The sequence below is a fragment of the Monodelphis domestica genome, chromosome 3 (assembly GCF_027887165.1).
Source record: "Monodelphis domestica isolate mMonDom1 chromosome 3, mMonDom1.pri, whole genome shotgun sequence".
In the NCBI taxonomy this organism is placed as follows: Eukaryota; Metazoa; Chordata; class Mammalia; order Didelphimorphia; family Didelphidae; genus Monodelphis; species Monodelphis domestica.
Genome location: NC_077229.1, coordinates 60748243 through 60772647, shown reverse-complemented (window position 1 = coordinate 60772647; position 24405 = coordinate 60748243). Strand labels below are relative to the sequence as shown.

The following is a 24405-nucleotide window of genomic DNA, read 5'->3' as shown; positions in this document are numbered from 1 at the left end:
CTTTTTTACACTTACCAGGTTAATCAGCATTTGTTTCACTAAGATGCCTATGTGAAAGATTATCATCCATTCTATTTTAATTATGATTGTATTTTCTGTCACCGAGTCATCAGATTTCTTGGCATAAAAAAAGCTATCTCCTAAGGCTCTTTATCTCTGTTCTTGATCTTGAACAGGGTTCGGATTCATTGGGAGTCTGGTCTCCTCCCATGAAATCTATTTATCTTGGAGTTCTATATTGGTGTGATAAAATTTTTGCCACATATGTAGCACAAACTTTAATGCAAAGTGGACTTAAGATTTGATATGTAATAGGTATGGAAATAGTATAAGTGTAACTGTATCAGTTATATTACACAGCCTCTAAGTGTAATCAGTCCAGAATGTCAAGCTGATAGATACATGGTGATTTTCTATCTAAGTTAATTATGATAATGCATTCAACTGCACAGAACTCATTGCAATATCAAGAATTTTATTTCATATTTGAAATCTATAATATCATTGGTTATTTTTCAATTTTTGCTTTGAACAAATTTTTGAGAAAACCATATATAGGAAATTATGCTAATTAGGAATGATTTCTATAGAGCATAGACGTTATTTCCTTCCTAAATTCACTCCTCTTTAGATCCAGATGCCAAGAAATGATGAATTGAGGCAATTGCAAATAGGGTTAGAATTTTTAAAAACTGAAGGATTTAATTGGACATATTGTTGTAAAGCAAATGATAACTCCTTTCCACTTTTAATCTTGGTTATATTAGTTTTGTTTGTACGAAAAGTTTTGAATTTAATATAATAAAAACTATGTATTTAAAACTTCATAATGTTATCTGTTTCTGATTTGGTCATAAATTCTTCCCTTGTCAATAAATTGATCTGAAAGGTAAATTATTATATACTCCCTTAATTTTCTTATGGTATCACACTTTAGGTCTAAAACATATTTCCATTTGGCCCTAATCTTAGGAGAGCTTAAGACATACTAGAGTAAATTGTCTGATTTTGAGCAAGCAAGGGGAGATCTTAGTGTGAATGTCTTTGATTTCTGTGATGTATGGTATACAAGGGAAAATTATGAGACTGGCCCTAAATTTAATTTAATCAAAGGTAGTAGAGGAAAAAATGAAAAAAAGGAGACATACTTTCCTCACTGCTTGATTTAGCTTGCTATTCTGTGGGCACCATTAGCGTGCCCTAGCCATGCTTATAGGGAAGTCCAGCCAGCAACAAAACTGAAAGAGAAGAGCTTGGATATCTGTTCTTCCCTCAGTTCATCAAACAATTTCTCCACCCAGTAACTCACAAATCTCATTTTAGGAGCCAAGCATGGCTTTCTATTTTGCCTGGGCCACCCAGGGGGACAGTCAAGAGGACAGTTCAGGGGACATCACCCTGTCCCCAGTGTGATCTTTCAACTCTATGGCTGCCTTTTTCATGCTGCCTTTCTATCCTCAATGGTTCCCATCAAGCAATCCTTCCCTCTGGGTAAAGTTCAGAATCACACCAGTATGCTGATCCAGAGAGAAGGGAGGGTAAATTTCATTCACACAATAGTAAGACGGGAACTGCATGTGAACATCTTTACACATAGCTTGTATTCTTAAGGTTTCTCTCCAGTGTGAATCCTCTGATGTATAGCAAGACTGGAGTTCGTTGTGAATGTTTTTCCACACTGCTTGCATTCATAAGGTTTCTCTCCAGCATGGATTCTCTGATGTACATCAAGATTGGAGTTATCTGTGAATGTCTTTCCACACTGCTTACATGCATAAGGTTTCTCCTTAGTGTGGACTCTCTGATGTCTAGGAAGACTGGAGTTCATCGTGAATGTCTTTCCACATTCCTTGCATTCAAAAGGTTTTGCCCCAGTGTGTATTCTCTGATGTCTACCAAGATTGGAATTATCTGTGAATGTCTTTCCACATTGCTTGCATTCATAAGGTTTTTCCCCAGTGTGGATTCTCTGATGTACAGCAAGATAGGAGCCTGAACGGAATGTCTTTCCACAGTGTTTACATTCATAAGGTTTCACCCCCGTGTGGATTCTCTGATGTACACTAAGATTGGAGTTCATTGTGAATGTCTTTCCACATTGTTTACATTCATAAGGTTTCGCCCGAGTGTGGATTCTCTGATGTACAGCAAGATAGGAGTTCATTGTGAATGTCTTTCCACAATGATTGCATTCATAGTGTCTCTCATCAGTGTGGATTCTCTGATGTCTAGCAAGATTGGAATTCATTGTGAATGTCTTTCCACATTGCTTGCATTCATAAGGTCTCTCACCAGTGTGGATTCTCTGATGTACAGCAAGATTGTAATTCATTGTGAATGTCTTTCCACATTGTTTGCATTCATAAGGTTTCTCCCCAGTGTGGATTCTCTGATGTCTAGCAAGATCGGAGCTTCGATGGAAGGTCTTTTCACATTCCTTGCATTCATAAAGTTTCTCCTCAGTGTGCATTCTCTGATATCCAAGAAGGTGGGATCTGTGAATAAATGTCTTTCTACACTGATTACTTTTATTAGATTTTTCTTCAGTGTGCATTCTTTGATGATCAATATGAGATGAATTTTGAGGTGCAACACCAAATTCTCTGAAAGCAAAGTTATTGGGACCATCACTCATGTATCTTCGTAGGTCCATTTCTTCCACAGAAGGGCTCATCTCTGTTGGATTCACCTTCATTTCAGGTCTGATTTCTCCTTCTAAAAGAAACAAACAGTAAAACATACATATAGAGCAACATATACACATATATAACTCTATCTTCTGTCCTCAACATGATCCACTTCATATCCTATTTCCTCAGGTAAGAAGAACAGTCTTTGAACTGAAAGAGACACAATCTATCCTTTGAAAATACCATTACCTCAAAGCTAAAGAACAATTTAAATAACAAAGGGCCTCCCATGTGATCTCATTGGCTCTTCAAAACAAATTTGGGATTTTCAACAGACTAGCTTTATTACATTCCTGATTCAGACCATGACCTCAGAAAGACTAGATGAGTGACGACCTGAAATCCTGGCAGCTGTGATCAAATCTTGTGGTTGGGCATGTTCTGTCCACAATACTAGACAATTCATTTTCAATCTTTTTATTTTCATTTTCATTGTCTATAAATCCAATCCCCTCTCTTCCGAGGTATGACACCACTGAGAGCATATAGACTAAATATTCTTATTATTTCGTCATCCAACTTCTCTGTAAGCATTATGTAATCCCCTTCAGCATTGCTTTTGACATTTTTTGTTCAAATGCCTGAGAGCAGATAAAGAAATTTAGCACTCTTTTTTGCATTTATCCAAGGCATAAAAGGTTTTGTTCTGTTCTCTAGTCCTTAAGAGCAGGTATTACTTTTCTTTAAATGCCTCTTTTCACTAAATCCTTCTACTAAATACAATTTAAACAAAAACATGGCATTTCCCATGTTTAAAATATGTGTCATACAATAAACTGAGTCCATGATCATTTTGTAAGGAAATGGGCAAGAAAGTTTGTACAGTTCTCTTCCTATTTCCCACTTTATATAGATACTTTCTTTTTCATGATATTCTTCTTAAAAACTCAATACAGGAGGCAGTGGATTCTTACTGTACCTCAGAAACTTGCAAGGACTTTAACTGTGGGCAAGTAAAAGGAGCTCTGTGGGTCTCATGTTCCTAAACTATAACATGGACATAATAGTATCAAGTGACTCCTAGGGTTCCTATGAGGATCTAAGAAGACAATATTTGTAAAGTGTATGACACACACTAGCGTATGCAAATGTTGTTTATTTTTATTAGTAGTATTTGGATTATTTCCTCCTAAAATTTCTTTTCTTCTTAAATTTTCATTCTTTCACTTCTCTAGTTCCTGATTTCCCTGTTGCATTAAATGCATTTCCATTCCCCAACACGCCTTTCTCCCAGGATCATCTCAGTGAGATTCAGGATCTGTTGCTTCTTTCTAAATCACCTCCATGTCTGGGTTCTAGATTGTGAGCTCCAAGACAGTGCAAACTTTTGTTTCCCTTCCTTTGTATGCTCAAGGTTTAGCATAGTTCCTAAAACATATTTATTAATTAATATATATTTACTGACCAGACCCAGGGATTACTTATGCCAAGCCCAACCACTACCAGGATCCTTGCATTCTGGTCTCTATCCTAGAAGACCTGTATGCTCTGGCCTCAGCCATGTTTCTGTCTCTCTGGCACTTATTTCTCAGTAGTCAATAGTAACTCTGTTGGAACCAGAGCAGACCCAATCCTGAAGATCCCAGAGGTATCTCTATAGGCTCTCATCACTCTAAAGTGAGGTGCTGCTCATGGGCTACAGGTCAATGGAGATAAGAAAAATCAGAAAACCAGCTGCCTGGCTCCACTCAACATTGAGGCTCCCTGACCTCAGCTGGATCCTCATCTTGGCAAGGCAATCCTCTGACATCTCCCTCATTGATTCCCTTTGCCACCAACCACAGCACCTTTCCAAATATTTCCCTGGTCTCCAGCTCTCCCTCATGGCTAATTCCCACCCCCTGCCTCACCTTCTGAGCTGAGAGCTTGGCCTCATATTTCACTGAACAAAACCTGGATGTCTGCAGATCTCTCTTATACTCCACATCTCACTCAGCTCTGCTGCCTCCTATTTCTCACTGGCCTAAGGATCAGAGAAAAAGGTCATTCCTCTAGCTAAAGAAAATCTCTTTCCATAGGCAGAGAAGCACATCCTATCTCTCATCTAAGCCAATCTATTCCTCCATGCAGGGGTCCCATTGTTCTTTCATCTTCAGCTTCTTCCACACTAATGAGCTAATGACTCTTTTCCTTTGGGAACCAATGAACCATTTTTCCCCAATGCTCCAAACACTCTCACTTGATCTCTTCCTCCACATGAAATACTGTTCTACAGCTGTCCATGGGTTCAGGGCTAAATTGCTAGAGATGGCCATTTGCAGTGAATTGTACAACTGCCTTTCCCTTATTTTCTCTGCTACACTTTCCACCAGAATCTTCAGTCTGGCTCTCCTGAAGCCCCAGGCCACTGCCCCCATTGTAAACCTCAAATTTCCTTAGACTTATAAATGTTGGAAATTTCACCATTGGGATATTTCATACTTGGAAAATTTCTTACTGATAGTCTATTGGAATGGGAACCCCATTGGCATGGGAGGTTCTTTCTCTTCCCTTCTTAAGATTACTTTAGGACAGAAACCCTTTGCTGAACAATGGAAAGGACTTTGACCTATGCTTAAGCATAGAACAGGAATTTCTTTGAGTCTTGATTGATTTTAGAATTGATACAATGGAGATACTTGGAATAAATCTCCACCCTATTCAGTCCTAACAGGATTGAGTAAGGGCTGCAGCCTAGATCAAAATTTAATTATTCCAATCTCTACCCTACTCAGGTTAACAGGATTTAGAAAGGGCTGTAGTAAAGGAGTAAAGATTTAATCATTTGAAAATATGACCTTCAACAGACATGTGCAAAAGCCAGAAACCTCTGGGCGGTCCTGGGTTAAGCTAGAGCCTCCATTGGCACAGGGAAATTGATGAACAGTGATTGGTAGATGGGAGAACTGAGGGGAGGAACTTGGATGGTGTGCTGAAAGATAGGAGGGTCTGGAGACTGGAGGAGGTGTGGAGGAGTTTGGTCGGGGTGATTGCGGTGGACTCGGAGAAGCTTGCGCTGAAGGAAGCTGAAGGTGGGGGCCTCTGAGACTGTTTCTCCATTTTGGTCACGTGAGTGATAGGGACTGATCTCTTTTCTTTGCCCCAGCTATCTAAGGGCTTGGGCCTTTTGGCCCAGCCTAAACAGAAGGGGTATTTAAGCCCTATTCCCTTCTCTCCCTTTTTCTCTCTCTCTATCTCTAATTCCTTTCTTGCTCCTATTGTAATTAAACTCCAAAAAAGGCTGACGGCTGACTTGAGTCTTTCATTTAGGAATTACATAGCTGAATTCCTTGGCGACCTTAAATTAATATATATCAGTCTTTTAAAGTGATTCCCTTTTCACATTGTGGCGACCACGAAGGGTCACACCATTAGACCCCTCTAGTGCTCCTTCCCTTCAGAGGCTTCCCTCTCTTGACTGGCTGCCCTGGAGTTGGGATATAGAAGGCTTCTACAGAACTGTTGTCATGCTGCTATCTGTTCCAGCAGAGGGTGAGCTTCAAGAGAGCAGCAGATGTCCACTGGAGCCTTTTATGTCCCCTATAACTCAGCCCAGGCATAGAGCTATCACTCAAACATGTTTCTGGTGGGAAAGGAAATTTGTGGTTCTCTTGGTCTATTTTGAGTTTACACTACTGAAAAGGAAATCCTTTATTCTCTTTGCTTAGTTGGAGTTAAAATTTTGCTTAACGCTAATTTAAATACCTCACTAGATTGTGAAGACAGAATTAACTCTCCTTTGTCTACATTTTGATTGAATCAACACAAGGATGAACTAGGAGGAGCTGAAAACTACTTACTGAATACGAAGTCTACTTAGTGCTAGGTGAGAAGCCAGGAAGATACCTGGAGAGCTCCACCCTTTTTTCCAACTCAGCCAGAAACTTTTGAATTCCCTTAAGAGTTCACACTCTCAGAAACTGAACTCATTCAATGAGTATTCACCTCTCAGGAAGGTGGGAACTGCTTCCCACAAACACTGCCCTCTGGTCACTGTTAGACTATTTAGAAGCTATGATTTGTTTCTATTAAGAGGGAAAGAGATAAGGAGTAACCATAAAAGCAAATCCTGACCTCAGTTTGAGGAGATGGTTTTGGAGAAGATAGTCTGCCTTCTGGAAATAGTCTTATGACTGGGGAGTCTTCAAGGGAGCTTTGCAGGAGACTATAACTTGGATTGTGGGCTTGGAGCTCAGCTTCAACATAGATTCTGATTACTGGATAACTTTGTTGGGTGAGTAAAAAGGGCTGACTCATTTCCTAGTTTCCTAAGAGACTAGCTTCCAACTTGGTGGAGACCTCATAGTTACTCACTACTGGCCCTCCTGGCTGAGGCCTAGTATAGGTATTTTCTCTAACCTCTCTCACATTTCTCTACTTTTTTGTTTTCCCTCTTTTCATAAATAAACTTCTGACTTGAGATATAATAATTTTGGCTACCATATTATTTCATATAAATTTAAGTCCAACAACTAAATTTAACCTTTATACTGGATACTAAAGATTTCAGAGTGGATAAGCTCAGCCCTTCTAGCACCTACTTCCAGGCCCTTCAGTCCCAAACACTGACTTCATAGAGGGTCACAGACTGATCCTCTGCAGAGAACAGACAGAAAATGGGGGTCCAAGCAGTCACATCTTACAGATGGGGAAACTGAGGCCTTCAGATTCAGTGACTTTCTCAGGGAGCCCCTGCTAAAACCTCTGAAAAAAGAATTCCAAGGTCCTGCTGTCACCAAATCTAGCCCTGGTTTTCTCCTACACCTCTTTTCCTCTCCCTCACCTGGGCAGCAGCTCCTCAGACCTTCTTGCTCCAGCATCCAGGGGTCTTTTCTCTGCTTCAAATAAGAGATCACATCTTCTGGGGGACCTGGAAGCCCTGGGCAAAGGAGAATCAGTCAAGGAAGAGGATGGAGAAAAGCTCGTCACTGAGTTCTTTTTAGGGAAAGGTTGGTGAGTCCAGTGACTCCACTCAGAAATGTCATGATGGGGTTCCCACAGGAGTGTGCCCACATCACTCAGTGTCTATAATGCAGGAGCCCAGGGTAGAATGTGGCTGTTACCCTGCTGGGGAACTTCAAATGAGCAACAGCTTCCCCTTTTACCCTGCCCCATCCTTTTCTGGTCCTTTCTGACAGAAACTCCTAAACTTCCAAACTGGTTTCAGGGGTTAGCCCCAGACACAGGGAATGAGGAAATGGCTTTTCTCCCATCACCCTGCCTGCTCCTCCCTCCTTGATCTCTTGAGACTCATGGACTCTTCTCTTGGAGAGTCTCTGCCTCCTCTCCTAAGAAGTTCAACAATCTTCACTGGGTCCAATGCTTTCTCTCAGCCTGTTCTTTCATCTTGACAATCACAGAGGAGGACAAGCAGGGCCTGTGGGAGGCTTACAGGGTCTCCTAGAGGAGAGTCTCCCCAGAAATTAGGGTGGGGAGAAGAGAGGGGAGAAGATTGGCAACCAATCTAAAACCAGAACGTTAGGTTTTGGGGCATTATTTGGAAATGAGAGGCAACTAGAAGGGGAGGGGGCAGGGGGCCTGGGATTAGAGGCAGGAAGGCCTCAGTTTACATTTTGCCACAAACAGCTCCTATATGGGTGCCTCAGAACATGCCACTTAATGGAATCTATTTCCTCATCTGTAAAATGGGGATAATTGTGTCACTGAATTAGGAAGATGAAGGTAAGGAAGGAGTGCCATAATATTACAGAGATTCGACTCTGTAGCTCGACTCGACAGCCTCAATTGAAAGCTGGTCATTATAAACGTTTCATTCCTTCCTCACTGGCTCTGCTATAGGCTATGGGCAATAGGAAGACTAAGGAAAAACCATCTCTCCTGGGGTCATTGAGGACCTCTGAGTCACAAATTTAAGCTGGTTAAAGAGAAAAAGATACCCTATAATAGATACACCCCAGAGAGGAAGAGGGGAGGAAGAAAACCCTCCTGGAACAGTTGTCCAGTATGGGTTTGGGAGACACAATTCCAGGTCAGAAGAGAGACGGAATCAGCTCTGAGATTAATTTTATACCTAAGATTCTCCAACACACATTTGATCTCAGAATTCAGGAGCACCAAAGGTCCCATGACACAATGCAAAGTCCTTTTACAGGAGAACCAGGCAGCAGGAGGGCCCTGGCTCTGGGACTCGGCATACTAGTCCTCATCCCTTCATTATGACTCAAAACTGCTACCAAACCTGTCTGCTGCTGAGGGCAATATTCACTTGGATGACAGATTGGGGCAGCAGGGAGAGGGCTCCTTACCCACAGAGAGCAGGTTCTGGGCATTCTCCAGCATCACCTCCTTGTACAGCTCCTTCTGGGGAGGGGACAAGAGGCACCACTCCTCCCTGGTGAAGTCCACAGCCACATCCTTGAACACCAACCCCTCCTAGAGCAGGAGTCAGAGGACAGAGGGCTGAAAGCCACATCAGAATGAAGAGCCCACCTCTGGTCAGTTACAGGAGGAAACTGACACACAAAGAGAGGGGCCCAAAGGTCCTGCCCTTTGTCAGTGTCAGAACCAACACTAGAAGCCGAGTCTTTAAGAGCCCAATGGAAGTTTGAACAAAGTAGCTCTATGATGCTGTGGAAGGACTTCAAGTAGTTTCTATTGTGTGAAGGGAAATATCTAGGGGACCTCCATTGCACCTTTCATTCCAAGGGCCCCAGAGGTGGGATATAGGTGTCACAGAGTCACATGTCTGTTGCCCTGATGCTATGTCCCAGTGCAGCCAGCATCATCAGTGTGAGTCATCAACATGCCAGAGCCTGAGCCACAGAGGAAGGAGCTGGGGAATGTAAAAGGTGGATGAGGGAAGGAGAGGGGGCTTTTGTACCCTGCCCCCCATACCCAGGAACTAACTGGCTCTCTGGGCTGGAGGTTTTTCTCTGAGTGTTCCTGATCTCTTCATCTCTGGCACTCCCAGCCTAAGCAAGCTGAATCAAGAATGTGATCTAGAAAGGCCAAGACCTCTCTCTCTGCCTCTCATAAACTTTCTCTCTTTATTAACAAATGCTCATCAATGTGGTAATATGTTTGGAGATCCATTTTTTACTTATAACACTATGGAAAGCATGAAAATGTGAGAATGTGTTCCAGAGAGCGCAATACCTACTGTATTACCATTTTATTCTGAAAATCGTTTGTACTCACACAGTGATTAAGTTAAAAGGGAAATGGATCTCATTTCTGGGTGAGAAACCTTTGTATTCCACCTTTCTTTAGCCGACACAGTGTGTCAATAATTATAAGCTATATATTATTGAATTTTAAAACTCTTTTATTATTGCTTTTGCTTGCATGTGCAATGTACTATTTCAGTTTTTTATTTTATCTCTCCTTTTTGTATTTGAAGCACATGTTATCAGTATTGAGATTTTCTTTAACTTTATTTGAATTTGCAGTAATATAAGTTTAAAATATATTTGCTGTAATATGAATACATACCCCAAAGCTTTAGACTATGGAAACCTGCCATTTATTAAAAATAATTATGGGACTTTGCTTAATGATTCTGTCCTATTCCAGGACAAGAGAATACAAAAGAGCCATTGCACAGTGCCAAAGAAGCACAAAGCTAAACTGCATAGTGTCAATTGAGCACAAGGTCAAAGGGACCAACCAATCCCAATGGGACTGATGAAATTTTGAGCAAAGACAAGAGGACTTGAACTTGTTTGGGGTTCGAGGTTGCAGCTATTTTGACATATGTCAGAGGCAGGTCTTGTCCCACATTCTACCAAGTATCTCAAATTTGGTTCCTACCTGGCTCCTATAATCTAGACCCTTTTCTGTCTTTCATAGTGTGGCAACTTTCTATAGTTCTAGCTACTGATTGGGTAAATGTATAATTGCTTAAATCATTTTAATTGGGCCCTGATTAAAGGACTTGTTATAGATTTATTTTTCCTTTACTTAGAATGTTTACACATAAGACTTTTATAGTCTATATTTCATCCACAAATTATTTTCTCTTATATTTGGATTTTTTTTATGTTTTTTATTTCTCTTGACAATTGATTCATATTCCTCATAATTCAGCCATGCATTCCTAAGTGATCCCTGGGTTTTTCAACACGCTCTTTGGGGAGGGAATTTATTATTATTATTATTCAAAATTGCAAAGCTTAAATTCTTTTTGAGAGTAATTTTAGGATAAGAAACACACTACCTCTCCAAATTCAGAAAGTGAACTCTTTTGGAGAAGACACCATTAAGATGCCTGCACAGACCACACACTGCAATAGAAGATCCAGAGTGAACTTTGGGATGTGGTGATTTGAACTGAGTGGGGTTGAATGCATTTGTTTTGTATGTATTCTCTTATGCCAAAGAGTATACCCCTACCTGGCTTTTTGTTAATGCACCTAGTGTGAATCTTAAAACTGCTCAGACTGTACCTTAGAAGATTTGGTTAAGCTATTCCCCTATTGTGACAATATAGGCACTTGGTCAGGAAGGTATTGGGAATTGCTCAGACAGTGCCTTAGGTGAAGATAAAGTTGTTAAACTCCTTACTGAACAATGAAAAGTCCCCAACTCATACTTATAGTGAAGCAAAACCCCTAAGCTAAGTGGTCTGTTTTTATATTTAATATAAAAGGGTGCTAAGTACCTATAAAGGTTAAATTAATCACTAAAAGGTCAAGCAACCTACAAAAGGCAAGCTTAACAAAAGAGGTGTGAAGTTTTAGTCTACCCAGAGGTGAGAACAAAGGAAGATGTGAACTAAGAATGGACAGTCCTGGGAAAAATGTCTACTGTGATTGGTAGATGTGAAAATTTAGGGGAGGTGACATAAGAGAAATTTCTCTTTAAAAGGAGCTGGCTCTCTGAACTGAGTGGGAGTTTGGAGTTAGTTTTGGAGGAGCTGGCTCTCTGAACTTAGTTGGAGTTTGGAGTTAGTTTGGAGGAGCTGGGTCTCTGAACTGAGTTCAGGAGTTGACGATTTCAATGAAGGACTGGAGTTTTGCTTGTGACAAATCTTGTGGTAAGTGATAAAAGACTGACTAGGCTCTCTTAAGGGTCAGGCCTAGGCCATTTGGCCTAGGCCCTTCATACAATTTTCTCTTATTCTCTCTCTCTCCCTTTCCTTAATTCCTTCATTTGTATTAATTAAAATCTAAAACCCAGCTGACTTGGATATTTTCATATTTGGGAATTTTTCCCATGGTGACCACTTATTTTTGATTTAAATCAAGATACTAAAAATTATCTTTATAGTTTTGGCAATTCACAGTCTTGAAATCCACATTTTTCGCGATTACACTAACAATCATTGGTTTAGTTCTATTTTCCTCTTATCCTCAAATTATTGTAATTTCAAAGCTGGTAGGTTTACAAGACCCACTGGAGAGAATAGTCTTCCATGGGTCTGGGGGTGTGTGTGTGTGTATAATTGAAAATCTGTTACCCTAAAAGAGAACTACATTTCCCAGGAGCCCACTGACTTCCAGTCATTATGAAATTCCTGTAGTTAGGGATATTAGGTGGGAACGAGGAAGGTCCCACCTCTTCACTTCTGGTCCCAAGCTTGGTGGTGGTAAGATGGGTGTTTGAACTGGCTGATCAACCATAGGCACATGGTTTTTATTTTGTATCCTCTTTATTCCTTGATTTCTAATGATCATTTAATAAATCCCTTAAAATATGATATTTTTATTATTGAGATTTAATTTTAACTTTTACAAGTTTACTCTTTGGTTACATTTCATTCCCCAAACCTGCAAATGTGAGTTTCACAATGTTGGACAGAGCAGTAGATATTCACTAATGAAGAGGAGTCTGCAGTATTTTTAGGAAGAGATCCCAAAGGGAAGGAATCATTTGCTTCTTGAATACCCTAAGAAGCATAAATTCAGGAGGAGTGAATAACTGAAGACAACAGCAACAGCAGAGTACATCAGAGAGCAGAAAGAGGTTTCTTTTAAAAACTACAGATGAGGAAGGAGGAAACCTGGGAGGGCTAAAGTGAAGATGAAGACAGATGAGATCATGGAAAAAATCTTGTGGTGTCCCATCTACTCCAGGAGGAAACTTCTTATGTTGGACTTGTGACAGAGGCTGGCACATAAGAAAAGTGCCAGGCTGAAGAGTATGTGAAACTAATGAACTCAAAGGCAGAGGGGCCCCAGGAATTTGGAATATTGAGGAGAAGACTCTGACTAGTAGAGAAGTTGGTCAGGAGGAGCCGAAGAGAGAAGGTCAGAAAAAGACTTTCTCCTGAGGGTTACCCACTTTTTCCTGCTTGTGATTGGAAATCATCCCCCCTCCCCCCTCAACACTTCCCAACTGAAGGGACCCAGAGAAGAGAAATCTGAGAAAAACATTTTAAATCTTTATCTGACTTTACTTCAGCTCCTGTTGCTCTGGATCTGAACTTTGGCCAAGGGGCCAAACCCAGGGTGAGTCAACCTGACTTTCTCTCAGGGGGCTCAGGCTGCCAAGGCCTGAGTTCCCCCCAAAATTCAAGGAGGGAGGGGAAAGGGTTTAGATAGACAGGAACCCCCTTTCCCCATTTTCCTCTCCTATTCTTTCCTTGATAGTTATTCCTTATATTATCCTGATTGAGTTGACATTAAAAGTTTTCTGTTCCCCAAGCTGTGAACAAGTGTGAGTGAACAGATCAAGAGGAGACCCTCTGGTCTCAATTGGTGGAGGGGGAACAAAAGCGAATTGGGGAAAGCAGCCTTATCTAGGGAGGGAAGGCAGAAAGGGGAAAATCTTCAAAACCCCTCTCCTCTCTCTGAGCCAACCCTAAACATCAGCTGTCTCCCCTGAACCCCACTTTGAGAAGGGAGGTCTCCACTCTTTCCCCCTCCCAATACTAAAAGACTGAACCCCTCGGTTACAACTTAACCTCCTCTTTAAATAGAAACTACAGGACCACAGGGAAGAAGAGGAGGTATACAGAGAAGACAGGGACATACCAAGGGCATCTCAAGGACCAGAAACTTTCATTTCCATTCCTTCTACATTCAGCACCTGTTCTGCACTTCTGGGGATTCCCCAAGAGTTTCGAGAAAGACTGTCCTTGCCCTCCAGGATCTCAGAGTCCAGTGGGGGAGGGAGACAACTTGCAGATACAGGGACACAAAGAAAGATCAGTTGAGGAGAAATAGGTAAGAATGGAAAGAATGAAGGCACTCTGACTAAGAGGGACAAGGAAAAGTTACCAGGAGAAAGTTTTAAATCTTTACTTGGGACTTACAGGCAGTTTAAAGGGGTCAGTGATCTGAAATGTGGAGTGAAAATATTCCATACATGAGATAAAGCCATTGAAAATGCCTGGAACTAGACACAGCCAGGCACACATGGTGAAAAGATTGCCAGATCTACAGTCAAGAAGACTTGAGTTCAAATGTGACCTCAGTCACTGCTCAGATGTGTGATCCTGGGTTAGTCACTTAACTTTGACTACCTAGCCCTCATCACTCATCTATCTAAGAACTGATCTTGAAAAGGAAATAAGGATTATAAAAAAACAAAACCCTTTTCCATTTTGGGGCAGTTAGGTGACTCTGTGAATAGAGAACTAGAATTAGAGACAGAAGGTCCTGGGTTCAAATATGACCTCTGACACTTCCTACCTCTGTGACTCTGGGTAAGCCACTTACCCCCAATTGACTACCTCTTACCCATATTCTGCCCCACAGCAGATGTTCACCATCCATTTCAAGACCGAAAGTAAAGAATTTTTTAGAAAGCATGCTGCTGAAGGAATCCAGAAGGGCAGGTTCCCTAGATCCAAGAGTACTTGAGAGTAATGAATAAGAAGATGGGAAAGAGGGCTTTGAATACCAGAGTGTTTTGTATTTGATCTGGGAGGGAATAGGGAGCCACTGAAGTTTATGGAGTAGGGGAGTGACACAATCAGAAATGAGCTATAGGAAAATCACTCTGGTGGGAGAATGGAGAAGGCCTTGGAGTGGGAAGAGCCTTGTGGGAGACAGACCCAGCAGCAGGTTGTCTTAATAGGCCTGAAAGGAGGTAGCGTAGGCTTCCACCAGGATGATGGCAGTGACACAGGACAGAAGGGAGTGTATTAAAGAGATGCTACAAAGGTGAAACTGATAGGTCCTGGTGCCATATTGGATATTTGGGGAAGGGACAGTGAAGAGTCAAGCAGGAGGAGGGGGTGGGGTGCCTCCTTTTTCAGTCTGAGGGACAAAGAGGCTACAGCTATAGAGAAGATGGGGGTTCTTTCTAGGTGTGAAAGAACAATGTGTTTGGGACACACTGAGCTCAAGATGTCTACTGGTCACCTAGTGTGAAATCACACTAAGGAAATCTGAGATGAAAGACTGGAGGTCAATACAGATAATTGGGAAGAAAATGCAGATCTAAGACTCATCAGCAGAGAGATAGTGCTTGAATACCTGGTAGCTGATGATATCACCTAGTATATGAATCTGACATTTCCTACCTATGTGACCCTGGGTAAGCCACTTATCCCCAATTGCCTACCTCTTACCCATCTTCTGCTTCACAACAACATATGCTTACCATCAATTCTAAGACAAAAAGTAAAGGATTTCTTTTTTAAAGTGCAGCTAAAGGAATCCAGGAGGCCAGGTTCCCTAGATCCAAGAATACAGACTGGGGAATAATGAATAAGAAGATGAGAAAGAGGGCTTTGAACACCAAACAGAATGTTTTGTATTTGATCCTGGATGGAATAGGGAGCCACTGAAGTTTATGGAGTAGGGGAGTGACATGATCAGAACTGAGCTGTAGGAAAATCACTCTGGTGGGAGAATGGAAAAGGCCTTGGAGTGGGAAGAGCCTTGTGGGAGATAGACCCAGCAGCAAGTTGTCTTAATAGGTCTGGAAGGAGGTAATGTGGACCTCCGACAGGATGATGGCAGTGACACAGGATAGAAGGGGGTGTATTGGAGAGATGCTACAAAAGTGGAACTGACAGGTAACATTGGAGATGTGGGTCAGGGGCAGTGAGGAATCAAGTGGAACTCCTTGGTTTTCAGCCTGAGGGACAAGGAGGATACAACTATAGAGAAGGTGGGGGTTCTGTCTAGGTGTGAAAGAAGAATGTTTGGGACATACTGAGCTCAAGATGTTTACTGGTCAACTAGTGTGAAATCACAGTAAGGAAATTGGAGATGAAAGACTGGAGGTCAGCACAGAGAATGGGGAAGAAAATGCAGATTTGAGACTCACAAGCAGAGAGATGGTGCTTGAATACCTGGTAGCTGATGGAGATCACCTAGTAAAGAAGTCCAGAGGGAGAAAAGTAGAGGACCAAAGACAGGGCTGGAGGAACTCCTAACCCTACTGTTACAAGATCTAGAGGAGCAGCCAGCAGAGAAGACAGAGAATCACAGGTCAGAGAGGTAGAAGCTAAACTAGGAGAGAAAGCTGTGTCCTAAAACCCTAGAGATGAGAATATCAAAGAGAGAATTGGCCAAAAGCATCAAAAAGCTGCAATAGGACTGAGAGAATGAGGACTGAGGAGGTGGTCTCTATCTTCTAAGAAAGAGAAGAGCACATGGGGGAGGAGGTATGGAGGAGAAGGCAAAGTCTGAGAAGATGGAGAAAGGATGGAGGCCCAACCTTGAAGTGGAAGGAGGTTCCACTGATAAAAATTCTTATGGATAAAGGGACATGAGGACTCACACTGAGGCCAGAGAGACTTGGTGCTTGCAGTCTACTTCTCTTGAGGTGGGGAGGTTGCAACTTGTAATGGGGGTGAATGTATCCAGTGTGGCACTTGGAGGACTGGAATAGCTTTGATCCAAGGACCAAATTTCCAGGCAAATGAAAAAGAAAAAAAAAGAGGTTAACTGTGACAGGTAAAAGATGAAATGCCTGAGGAATCAACGCTCGGCTTTTCTCAGCACATCAGTTTATTAAAGCAATGTATGCCAATTGGTTAACCAACAAGGACCAGGCCCTTTCATGGGCTTAGGCCTGGATATCAAATAAGGGGGGAAAGAAACTTATCTATCTTAAAAGATATGAATTAAATAAGACAAGGAATACAAAGGAAACAATTCAATGCTGGGTCATCTTGCTTTCTAATTGGAGAAAAGATTAGGGACTTGCCAAGTCAGGATGCAAAGAAAATTCCCAGGCCTTCTAGAAACTCACCCCTTTCTCTTCAGCCTGTCCAACAAGGGAAGGACTAGACCAGTGAGGAATTCTACTGGACAGAGAAGGACTGTACCCAGCTGCTGGCTATGGTACAAACAGCTCTGCTCAAGAACACTTGAAGTTCCTATTCTGAGAAAAAGGCCCCATTTCTGTGTCAGGGCCCATCTTGGGCTCACCCCAAACTCCTCAGACTCTCTCTAGGTCAGGGAGCACAGCAGCAGAAGGACAGTGGGGGTGGAGGTGGTTGTCATCCTCTGGAGTAGATACAAAAGCCACAGGGGAGCTCTCTGGGTGCACCCCCAACTGCCTGATTCCTGCTGTCACTAGCAAGGAATCTGACCATTCTACAACAGGCTCCATTGGTATATACTCAATCTTCAAGCTTCTTCCTTTTCCCTCACACCTCCCTCTTCCTCCTCTGGGCCAGGGACTCTGGCCTCCTGACTGATCCTTGGCCTTCCATGGTCTGATTCTGGGCCTTTTCAGGGGCTGTCTGTCTCCCTGCAGGGAATGTTCTCCCTCCTGCCTATGGCCTCTGAGCTTCCTTTGAGTAACAGGTGAATCTTCCCCTCAGGAAACAATGATCTCCCCCAGAACCTTTAGAGCCTTCCCTCCACAATGCCTGCCTCCATCATGCCCCCACAGAGCTTGTTTGGACACAGCTGCAGAGGGGTCTCCTCAGTCAGAAGGCCAGTGGGGACCTGGAGGGCGGTCAAGGGCTTCTCCCTTCCTTTGTGTTGAGCAGTGCCCAGCACACACAAAGTTGTTCCTCCAGACTGGCTGACTTGGGCTAAGAAGTAGGAAAGAGGAAGGAGCCAGAGAGACCTGGGAAGACTTGAGGACATGAGGCAGAAGCCAGTGAGCAGCACCAGGGGACAATGTCTTCCTTGAGGACACAGGGACCAGGGGACACCCTCAGGCTCTGCTCCTGACCAGACTCAAGAGGGAATAGGTGAAAAAAAACAAAGAGGATGTGAATGTCCCCAGGCAAGCAGAGAGAGCAAAGATATGATCTCTAGACAGAGAAGGAGTCAATGGTCGTCCTTGACACTCATTTGTGTCCAGGGAGAAATCCAACATGGGAGGCAGTGCTTTGGGGGAGCTGTTGGGGTCTGAGCTGCCAAGGGCCAAGAAATCACTTTCAAAGCCCAGAAGAGAGCTGGGAAGTACTGTTCCTCCTTTCTTGGATGTGGGTACAGAAATGGCCTAACACAAAGGAGGGAGCAGCTTCCAAATCCATCTTGTGTCAGAGCCAGGGAAGGTCCTCACTGACTGATGGGGCTCCCATCTGAGGCTGGAAGGCACTTACCTGGGCTGGGAATCTGTCCCTCTCAAAGGCCATCCCTGGGGCTCCAGGCTTCCTGTAGAGGAGTAGAGGAGTAGCCCCAGTGAGTCCATCTGGTGAAGCTACTCCATCTTTTCCCAGCCTTGTCTCTGTAAAGGTTAAAGTAGGAGTTTTGACAAAATAAAAAGAGCAGCTTTTAATATTTTAAGTTTTAATGCGGCTATAGTAGGGTTGTAAATTATTATTATCCTTTTAATCCAGAGGAAGGAAAACTTCAAGCATCTTTTAACAATTAACAATTTAGTTTCATTAAAATAGAGATAGTAAAAGAATATGGTAAAATGAACATAGTAAAGAAGAGAAATACAGGAAAGAGGCAGAGGAAGAAAATGTCCTAATGTCTGTACTAGGGATCCTATAACTATCTATATTTACTACCTAAAATTGCCTATAACTACCTATAAATACTGCCAATAATGTGCACCCCACAAAGTTCAAACCCAATCCAGCCCAATCAAAACCAAATCAATCAGTGTTAAATCCAACCCCAATTAAGTCTGTAAGGAGGACGAACCCCCTTCCAAAAAGCTGAAGAAAGAAAAACAGCCCAAAGCAAAACCCCAAAACTGAAAAGTCCTCTAAAGGTTAAAGCAAAAAAGCCAAAATTCCAGCAATTAACCAACAGTCACCAACCCAACACAAAGCAGAAAACATTCCAACTGCCAGTCCTATCAGCACCTGACAGACTGACCAACTTATGCTGGCCCCCTTTTTCTACCTGATTTCCTGTCTATGGTTTCTACTCCTGTAACTGTGGGCTGGTTAATCCCTACACATCTCTATGGTAAGAGGACCTGCAGGTCCCCCGTTAAATTGAAAAAGGAATAAAGAACTCCTTTTGACGTCTCCCCTCTTAGGGTCCTGCCCCTCCCCCACTTGACAGCCCCCTGAATGGAGCTCCAGGCAAAGCTCTTCCCAACAGGCCTCCCTGGGCCCAGGGAATGTCTGACTTCTCTGCCCTTCTCAGCAGCAGGAATTGGCCTGGAGTCCCACTCCTGGGGCAACTGCTCCCCTTTTCCCCCTAATATAGAAAAGCTCAACTTCCTCACTGCCTTTGGGCTCACTCTCTGGGCCATTTGCTCTTGGTTGAACCTGAGAAGAAAGCTGCCCTGATCTCCCGCCCACTTCAGGATCTGGTTAAGCCTCATCCCTCCTGGGGCCAGGCCCTGGACCTCTGTACCCTGAGCTGGGGAGGGAGAAGGGATCCAGGCCCGAGGCTGCCCCACAGGGATCTACAAAGGGTGAGGAACCACAGGAGACACCAAGGGCCAGGTCTGCCCTCAGGGGAAAGCCTGCTACCAGCAGAAAGAGGTGGGGGCCAGCTTGGGAAGAGAATAGGGTCTGAAGGGGCAGATGAGCCCCCTCCCTCTGTTCCTCCTCTTCTGCCCCCTGCCTGCTCCCATCCTCCCAGAGCCCCAAGAGGCAGCAGTGCTTTGGGATCCCACATGGAATGGGCCCAGGCAAAGCCCCCAGGGCTGAGGGTGGGAACCCAAACCACCCTGGCAGGGGAGAGGCCTGAGGGCTCTGCCAGATGGGAGAGCAGGGAATTATGGGGAAGGGGAGCCAAGGGAGGGGCTGGGAAGATGCAGAGCTCCTGGCAAGGAGGACAGGAACCCTGAAGAGAATCAAGTGTTCCCAAATTGGTGGCTGAGACTAAGGAAACAGATTTAAGGGGTGCTGGGGTCTCCCTGGGAGCTGGGGAGGGCACCTGGGACCCTCTAGCACAGCTGAGGCCAGGAATCCCCAAAGGGAACTAGATCCAGGCAGCCCAAGGCCTGGGCCCTGATAGGGACCCACCCAAAAGACAGGGGGCCAAAGAAGGAACCAGGAAAGGGCTTTGGCTCCTGGAGGGTCCAGGGACAGGAAGACAGAGCTCAGGGATTCTTATAGAGGGCTGAGACTGGGGGCAGCATAGAAGAATCTCTAAGGGCTGGGCAGGAGAGAGACCTCCTCCCCCATCCCTTCACAGACTGTCTAGAAACAGCCTGAAGGAGGTGGGGGCAGCAGAGAGCTCCTGGAGGAGAGCAGGGCCCCCATGGAGAGGGGGTTGCAGGTATGTGAGGCCCACAAGAAGTGGTCATCTGGGGGTTGGGGGGGGGGCTGAACCATCTCAGGAGATTCTGGCAGGTAAAGGAGGGGTCAGTGAGGGTGGTGGGGAGGGGAGGAAAAGGAGGATAAGGGCAAGGAGAAGAGGGAGAGGAAGGAGGAGGATGGAGATAATGTGAATCTTGAAATTTCTCAGACTTGTGAATGTTAAATAATTCCCCATTGGGGAATTCTCCATTGGGACAATTCCCTATTGGGACCACTCCCCATTTGGACAGTGAGAACTATACTTAGATCAAAAATGTGAAGACCTCTACTCCACCTGTACTTAAGCCTGCTTTAGGGGAGAAAACTCCTTGCTGAACAATGAAAAATACTTAAACCCATACTTAAGCCATGCCTATTTTTAGAATTAATACAAAGGGGTGCTAAGTACCTATAAAGGTCGGGCATCTTGTGAACTTACAAGGAGCAAAGAGGAAAAAACTTACTCAGAGATTCTAGCCTACTCAGGTGTGGATTCAGAATGGGCTGTCCTTTGGAAAACGTCTACTGTGATTGGTAGATGGAAGAACTTAGGGGAGGTGACATAGGAGAAAACCCCCTATATAAGAAAAGGACAATCTGTTAAAAAAAAAAAACAGTCTCTAAGGAGGCTGTTAGAAGGAGGGTGCTCTAAGGAGGAGGCTCTGAAAAATCAGTCTCTAAGGAGTCTCTTGGGAGAGGCTCTTGAGGACAGTCAGAAGAATCTCTCTCTGGAGAAGGATGGCTGGCTGAACTGGTATCTATATTCTTGCTTGGACAGATCTTGTGGTGAGTGATTAAGGACTGACTGATCTCTCTCTTAAGACTCAGGTCTAGGCCATGTTGGCTTAAGGCCCTTCAAACTTATTCCTTTTCTTACTCTTTCTCTCTCTCTTTAATTCCTCATTGTATTATTAATTAAAATCTCTATAAAACCCAGCTGACTTGGGTATATTTGAATAACTGGAAATATTTCCCTGGTGACCACCTTATATATTGATTTAAAACAAGACACTGTAGTGAAAATATATTTCCTGCGGTCACAAATTTACTCACCCACTCTTATATCTACTACAATTTAAGTCTTCCACTATTTTAACTCACTACAGTTTACAACTCAACCATTTTAATTATAAAAACTTATGACTCCCACTCTTTTAAATGCCACAAGAACCAGAAACAGGGCCAAGAGGTCAAGATGGGTCGAATTTGACAAGAAACTGGCCTAAAGCTAAAGCCCTGCTCTCAGGGGGAGGGGGCTGCAGGAGGACCACCTGGGAGCTCTCCCATCCTAGAAGTCCTCAAGTGCCTGCTAGAGGCCCCTTTGGGCTAGAGGGGAGCCCAGACAGGACTCCAGTGGGAGATCCTCCAGCCAGGAAGCCTTTCCAGGGAGCCAGGACAGGCTCAGGGTTCAAAGACAAAAGGAGGAGCTGCCAATACCACAGAAAGGGTCTGAGGCCAGATTGGAACCCAGGCCCTCCTCACTGAAGGCCTGGCACTCTCCCTTGTGCTCCCCAGCAGCCAGTTGTCAGAGGTCAGTCCTCCCTGTGCAGAAGGCCCTCCTCCTCCCCTCAGCCCAGCATCCCTAACTGCAGAGCCTTCCTAGTGCTCTGCTGGCCTCCTGGGCTCTCTATTCCCTTCCTGTCAACCTCCATTCAGCCCCTGGGGTGACTTTTCTCTGGCCCAGCCTTCCCCTCCCCCATTAAATCCCCCAAGATGCTCTTCAGCACTCAGCCCTAAAGACCCCATCCCCCTCCTCCCTGGCACATCCTCTACCTAGGGACACACTAGACTCCTGGAGGTCCATGAACAGCATCTCCAGCTCCTCACCTGGAGCACATTCTTTGGCTGTCCAGGATGGGTGGCTGACAGGCTCTCCCTCCCCAGCTCGGACCACTGTCCTCCCAGACTTCCCTGTAGTCCAAAAGACAATCTCACCTCCTCCTGGAAGTCCTCCTGAACTCCTCTTCAGTCTCCGCCCTCTCTCTGGTCATTATTGCCTTGTTTAGCTTGAATAGAGTGAACTTGGGGTGACTGAAGCTGAGGCTGCCCAAGGGAAGAGGGAAAAGGAGTTTGGGGGTCTGGGGCCCAGTGGCTTGGAGGCAGGACTCTTGGGTCCTTACAGGGGGCGGTAACTGCATCCAGTACTGGGGACACTCCCCACCCTTGGACACCCTCTCCAGGCCCGATATTTTAGCAGGAAAGAAGATCCCGAAAAGGAAGCTGGAGGCCACAGCCGACCCCAGTCAGACACCAGAGCAGCACCATGGATATATTGTACCTTGCAGGAAACTCGCAACCCGGCGCTGCCCTTCTAGCTCCATTGGGGCCCAAATCCTTTCTGGTCCCAGTCAGTCCCGCCCAGTTTCAGAGTCCCAGGACAGGGGGGAGGGGAGAGGTTCCCGGCATTGCGGGGATGCAGGAATTGGGCTCCAGGAGGCACAGGCAGAAGGTGATCGGCCCCAAAGGGAGAAAAAAGGGAGAATTCGAACTCAGTAAAACTCTCTGCCTCCCGCCCATCCTCTTCCTCAGCAGGAGCTAGGCTCCTCTATCTCTGGCCCCTTCCCCACTCCGGCCCCCCTTTCCAGCCGTCTCCCCCCAACACTTCATAATTACCGAGGGTTGAGGAGCGGGGCGCAAGAAGTTCCATGACTGGCTAAGGAGCCTAACCTAGAAAATCTTTGGAAGTGTAGGAAGAGGTGGGACTAGGTACAATCTTATCTTAACTTCCGGTTTCCCGGAGGCATCGGCACCGCCTGTTCCGGGGCTAGATTACTTCTCCCAGCCCTTTCGGGTTGGTCCTCCGCTCTCCCCTCTCCCTTTCTCCAGAGCCTCCCTTTCAAGCCTCAGGTGTGAGCCCCGCCTCCCTCCTGTTCATTCTTCCACACCTACGGTGCTCCCGCCCCGCCCACGCCCCTAACCTGTAGGTCGGAGAGACGGTGCTGCCTATGCTCACCCTGCTCAGTTTAAGGCGCTCCTGTCTTCTGGCTTTCGGGAAGAAGGAAAAGAGTTCCGGGGCATCAGACGTCCCGAGTTCCAAGGTCTTTCTGTTCCTAAGACAGTATGGGGACACCAGGAATGTTCTCTTCTCCCACCACGCTTGTAGAAAAGAAATGTGGGCGTGGCCAGACCCCCCCCCCCCACACACACACACACAGCCTGCAGAGCCTGGATGAGACATGGGGATCTGCCGGAAGATACCCGAAAAGAGCCAGAGGCGGCCAAAAGAAGCAGAAAGCCCGCCCTCTTGATCCACCCTCCCTAGCCACGCCCCTCGTCGCGCAGGTGTTTCTGACTATGTCCCTGTTGCTGTGCAGTCTCTTGGTGCACCCTCTCTAGCCTTGGGCATGTCTCTTAACCCTCATTGCCTATCCCTTAACCTTCTTTGCCTATCCCTTACCTCTCTTTTGTCTGGAACCTCTAACAATCCGATCAGCCCAGCGGTTGTTATATAATTTTCCTTTGTGGGTTATAGCTTGAGAAGGAGAAGGGAGCCTGAGAAAAATGGGTGATAAATGAATACTGAAAGACAAGTTAATTGATATGGGGAATGGCACTAGCTCCTAATAATATTTTCCCTTGAAAATTAATTAAAGGAAAATATGAGAAATAAGAGAACACGTGGAAATAGGAATTCCGAGATGGAAAGATGGGCTAGGAAAGATAGAGATAGAAGGAAGAATTTCAAGGTTGCAGGAATCAAGAGAGAGAATAGCACCCCTCACCCCAGCATTTATTGTGCATTGAGAAGTGATCAGTGAATACATAATGTAGCACATAGGTCTTAACATTGGTTGAATAGACAATGACAAGATCAGAGGAGGTGGGGATTCACCTGACTTGCGCTTTTCAAAGGAATGAGGTTTGACAAGGGAAGGGCTAAGCCTTTGTGGCTTAGACTCAGGGATTCTCCTGCCCTTAGAACTGTCTATACATTGATCATTAACTGGTCTGACCAAGCATCTAATATATCAACCATACTTCCCAGATGCCAACATGCCTGGTATGCTACAGAAACAATATACAGTATTGATTCTAAGAGAAAGTGAGTGTATAAAAAACAAAACAAAACAACTCCCAAGTAGAGGAATAAATGGGCCATTCCTTAAAATATGTAGTATCTTCTTAAAACCATCAATGAGTACCACCTACAATGGGGACAACTTAGAAGCCTATTAATATTAATGTTGTACTAGAAATTTAGCT

At 44.5% G+C, this 24405-nt stretch overlaps 1 protein-coding gene across 6 annotated transcripts in view; it reads right to left on the bottom strand.

The window, feature by feature from the left end:
• LOC107651962 (zinc finger protein 420-like) overlaps positions 1 to 23604 on the bottom strand; it is a 106606-nt gene extending 83002 nt beyond the window's left edge. Inside the window, exons 1-7 of one of the 6 annotated variants that reach the window (XM_056821968.1) lie at positions 22816 to 22961; positions 22138 to 22245; positions 18094 to 18218; positions 16308 to 16418; positions 8936 to 9062; positions 7453 to 7548; positions 459 to 2715 (exon numbers count right to left, since the gene is read on the bottom strand). In XM_056821968.1, the coding sequence (XP_056677946.1) occupies positions 1607 to 2715; positions 7453 to 7548; positions 8936 to 9062; positions 16308 to 16418; positions 18094 to 18126 (1476 nt within the window). In that variant the 5' untranslated portion in view covers positions 18127 to 18218; positions 22138 to 22245; positions 22816 to 22961 and the 3' untranslated portion in view covers positions 459 to 1606. Of the gene's footprint in view, positions 1 to 458; positions 2716 to 7452; positions 7549 to 8935; positions 9063 to 16307; positions 16419 to 18093; positions 18219 to 22137; positions 22246 to 22480; positions 22630 to 22815; positions 22971 to 23155 lie in introns of those variants that run through there. The other 5 variants (XM_056821971.1, XM_056821966.1, XM_056821972.1 and 2 more) reach the window with 5 other exon arrangements.
• Positions 23605 to 24405: the final 801 nt, after the last annotated feature.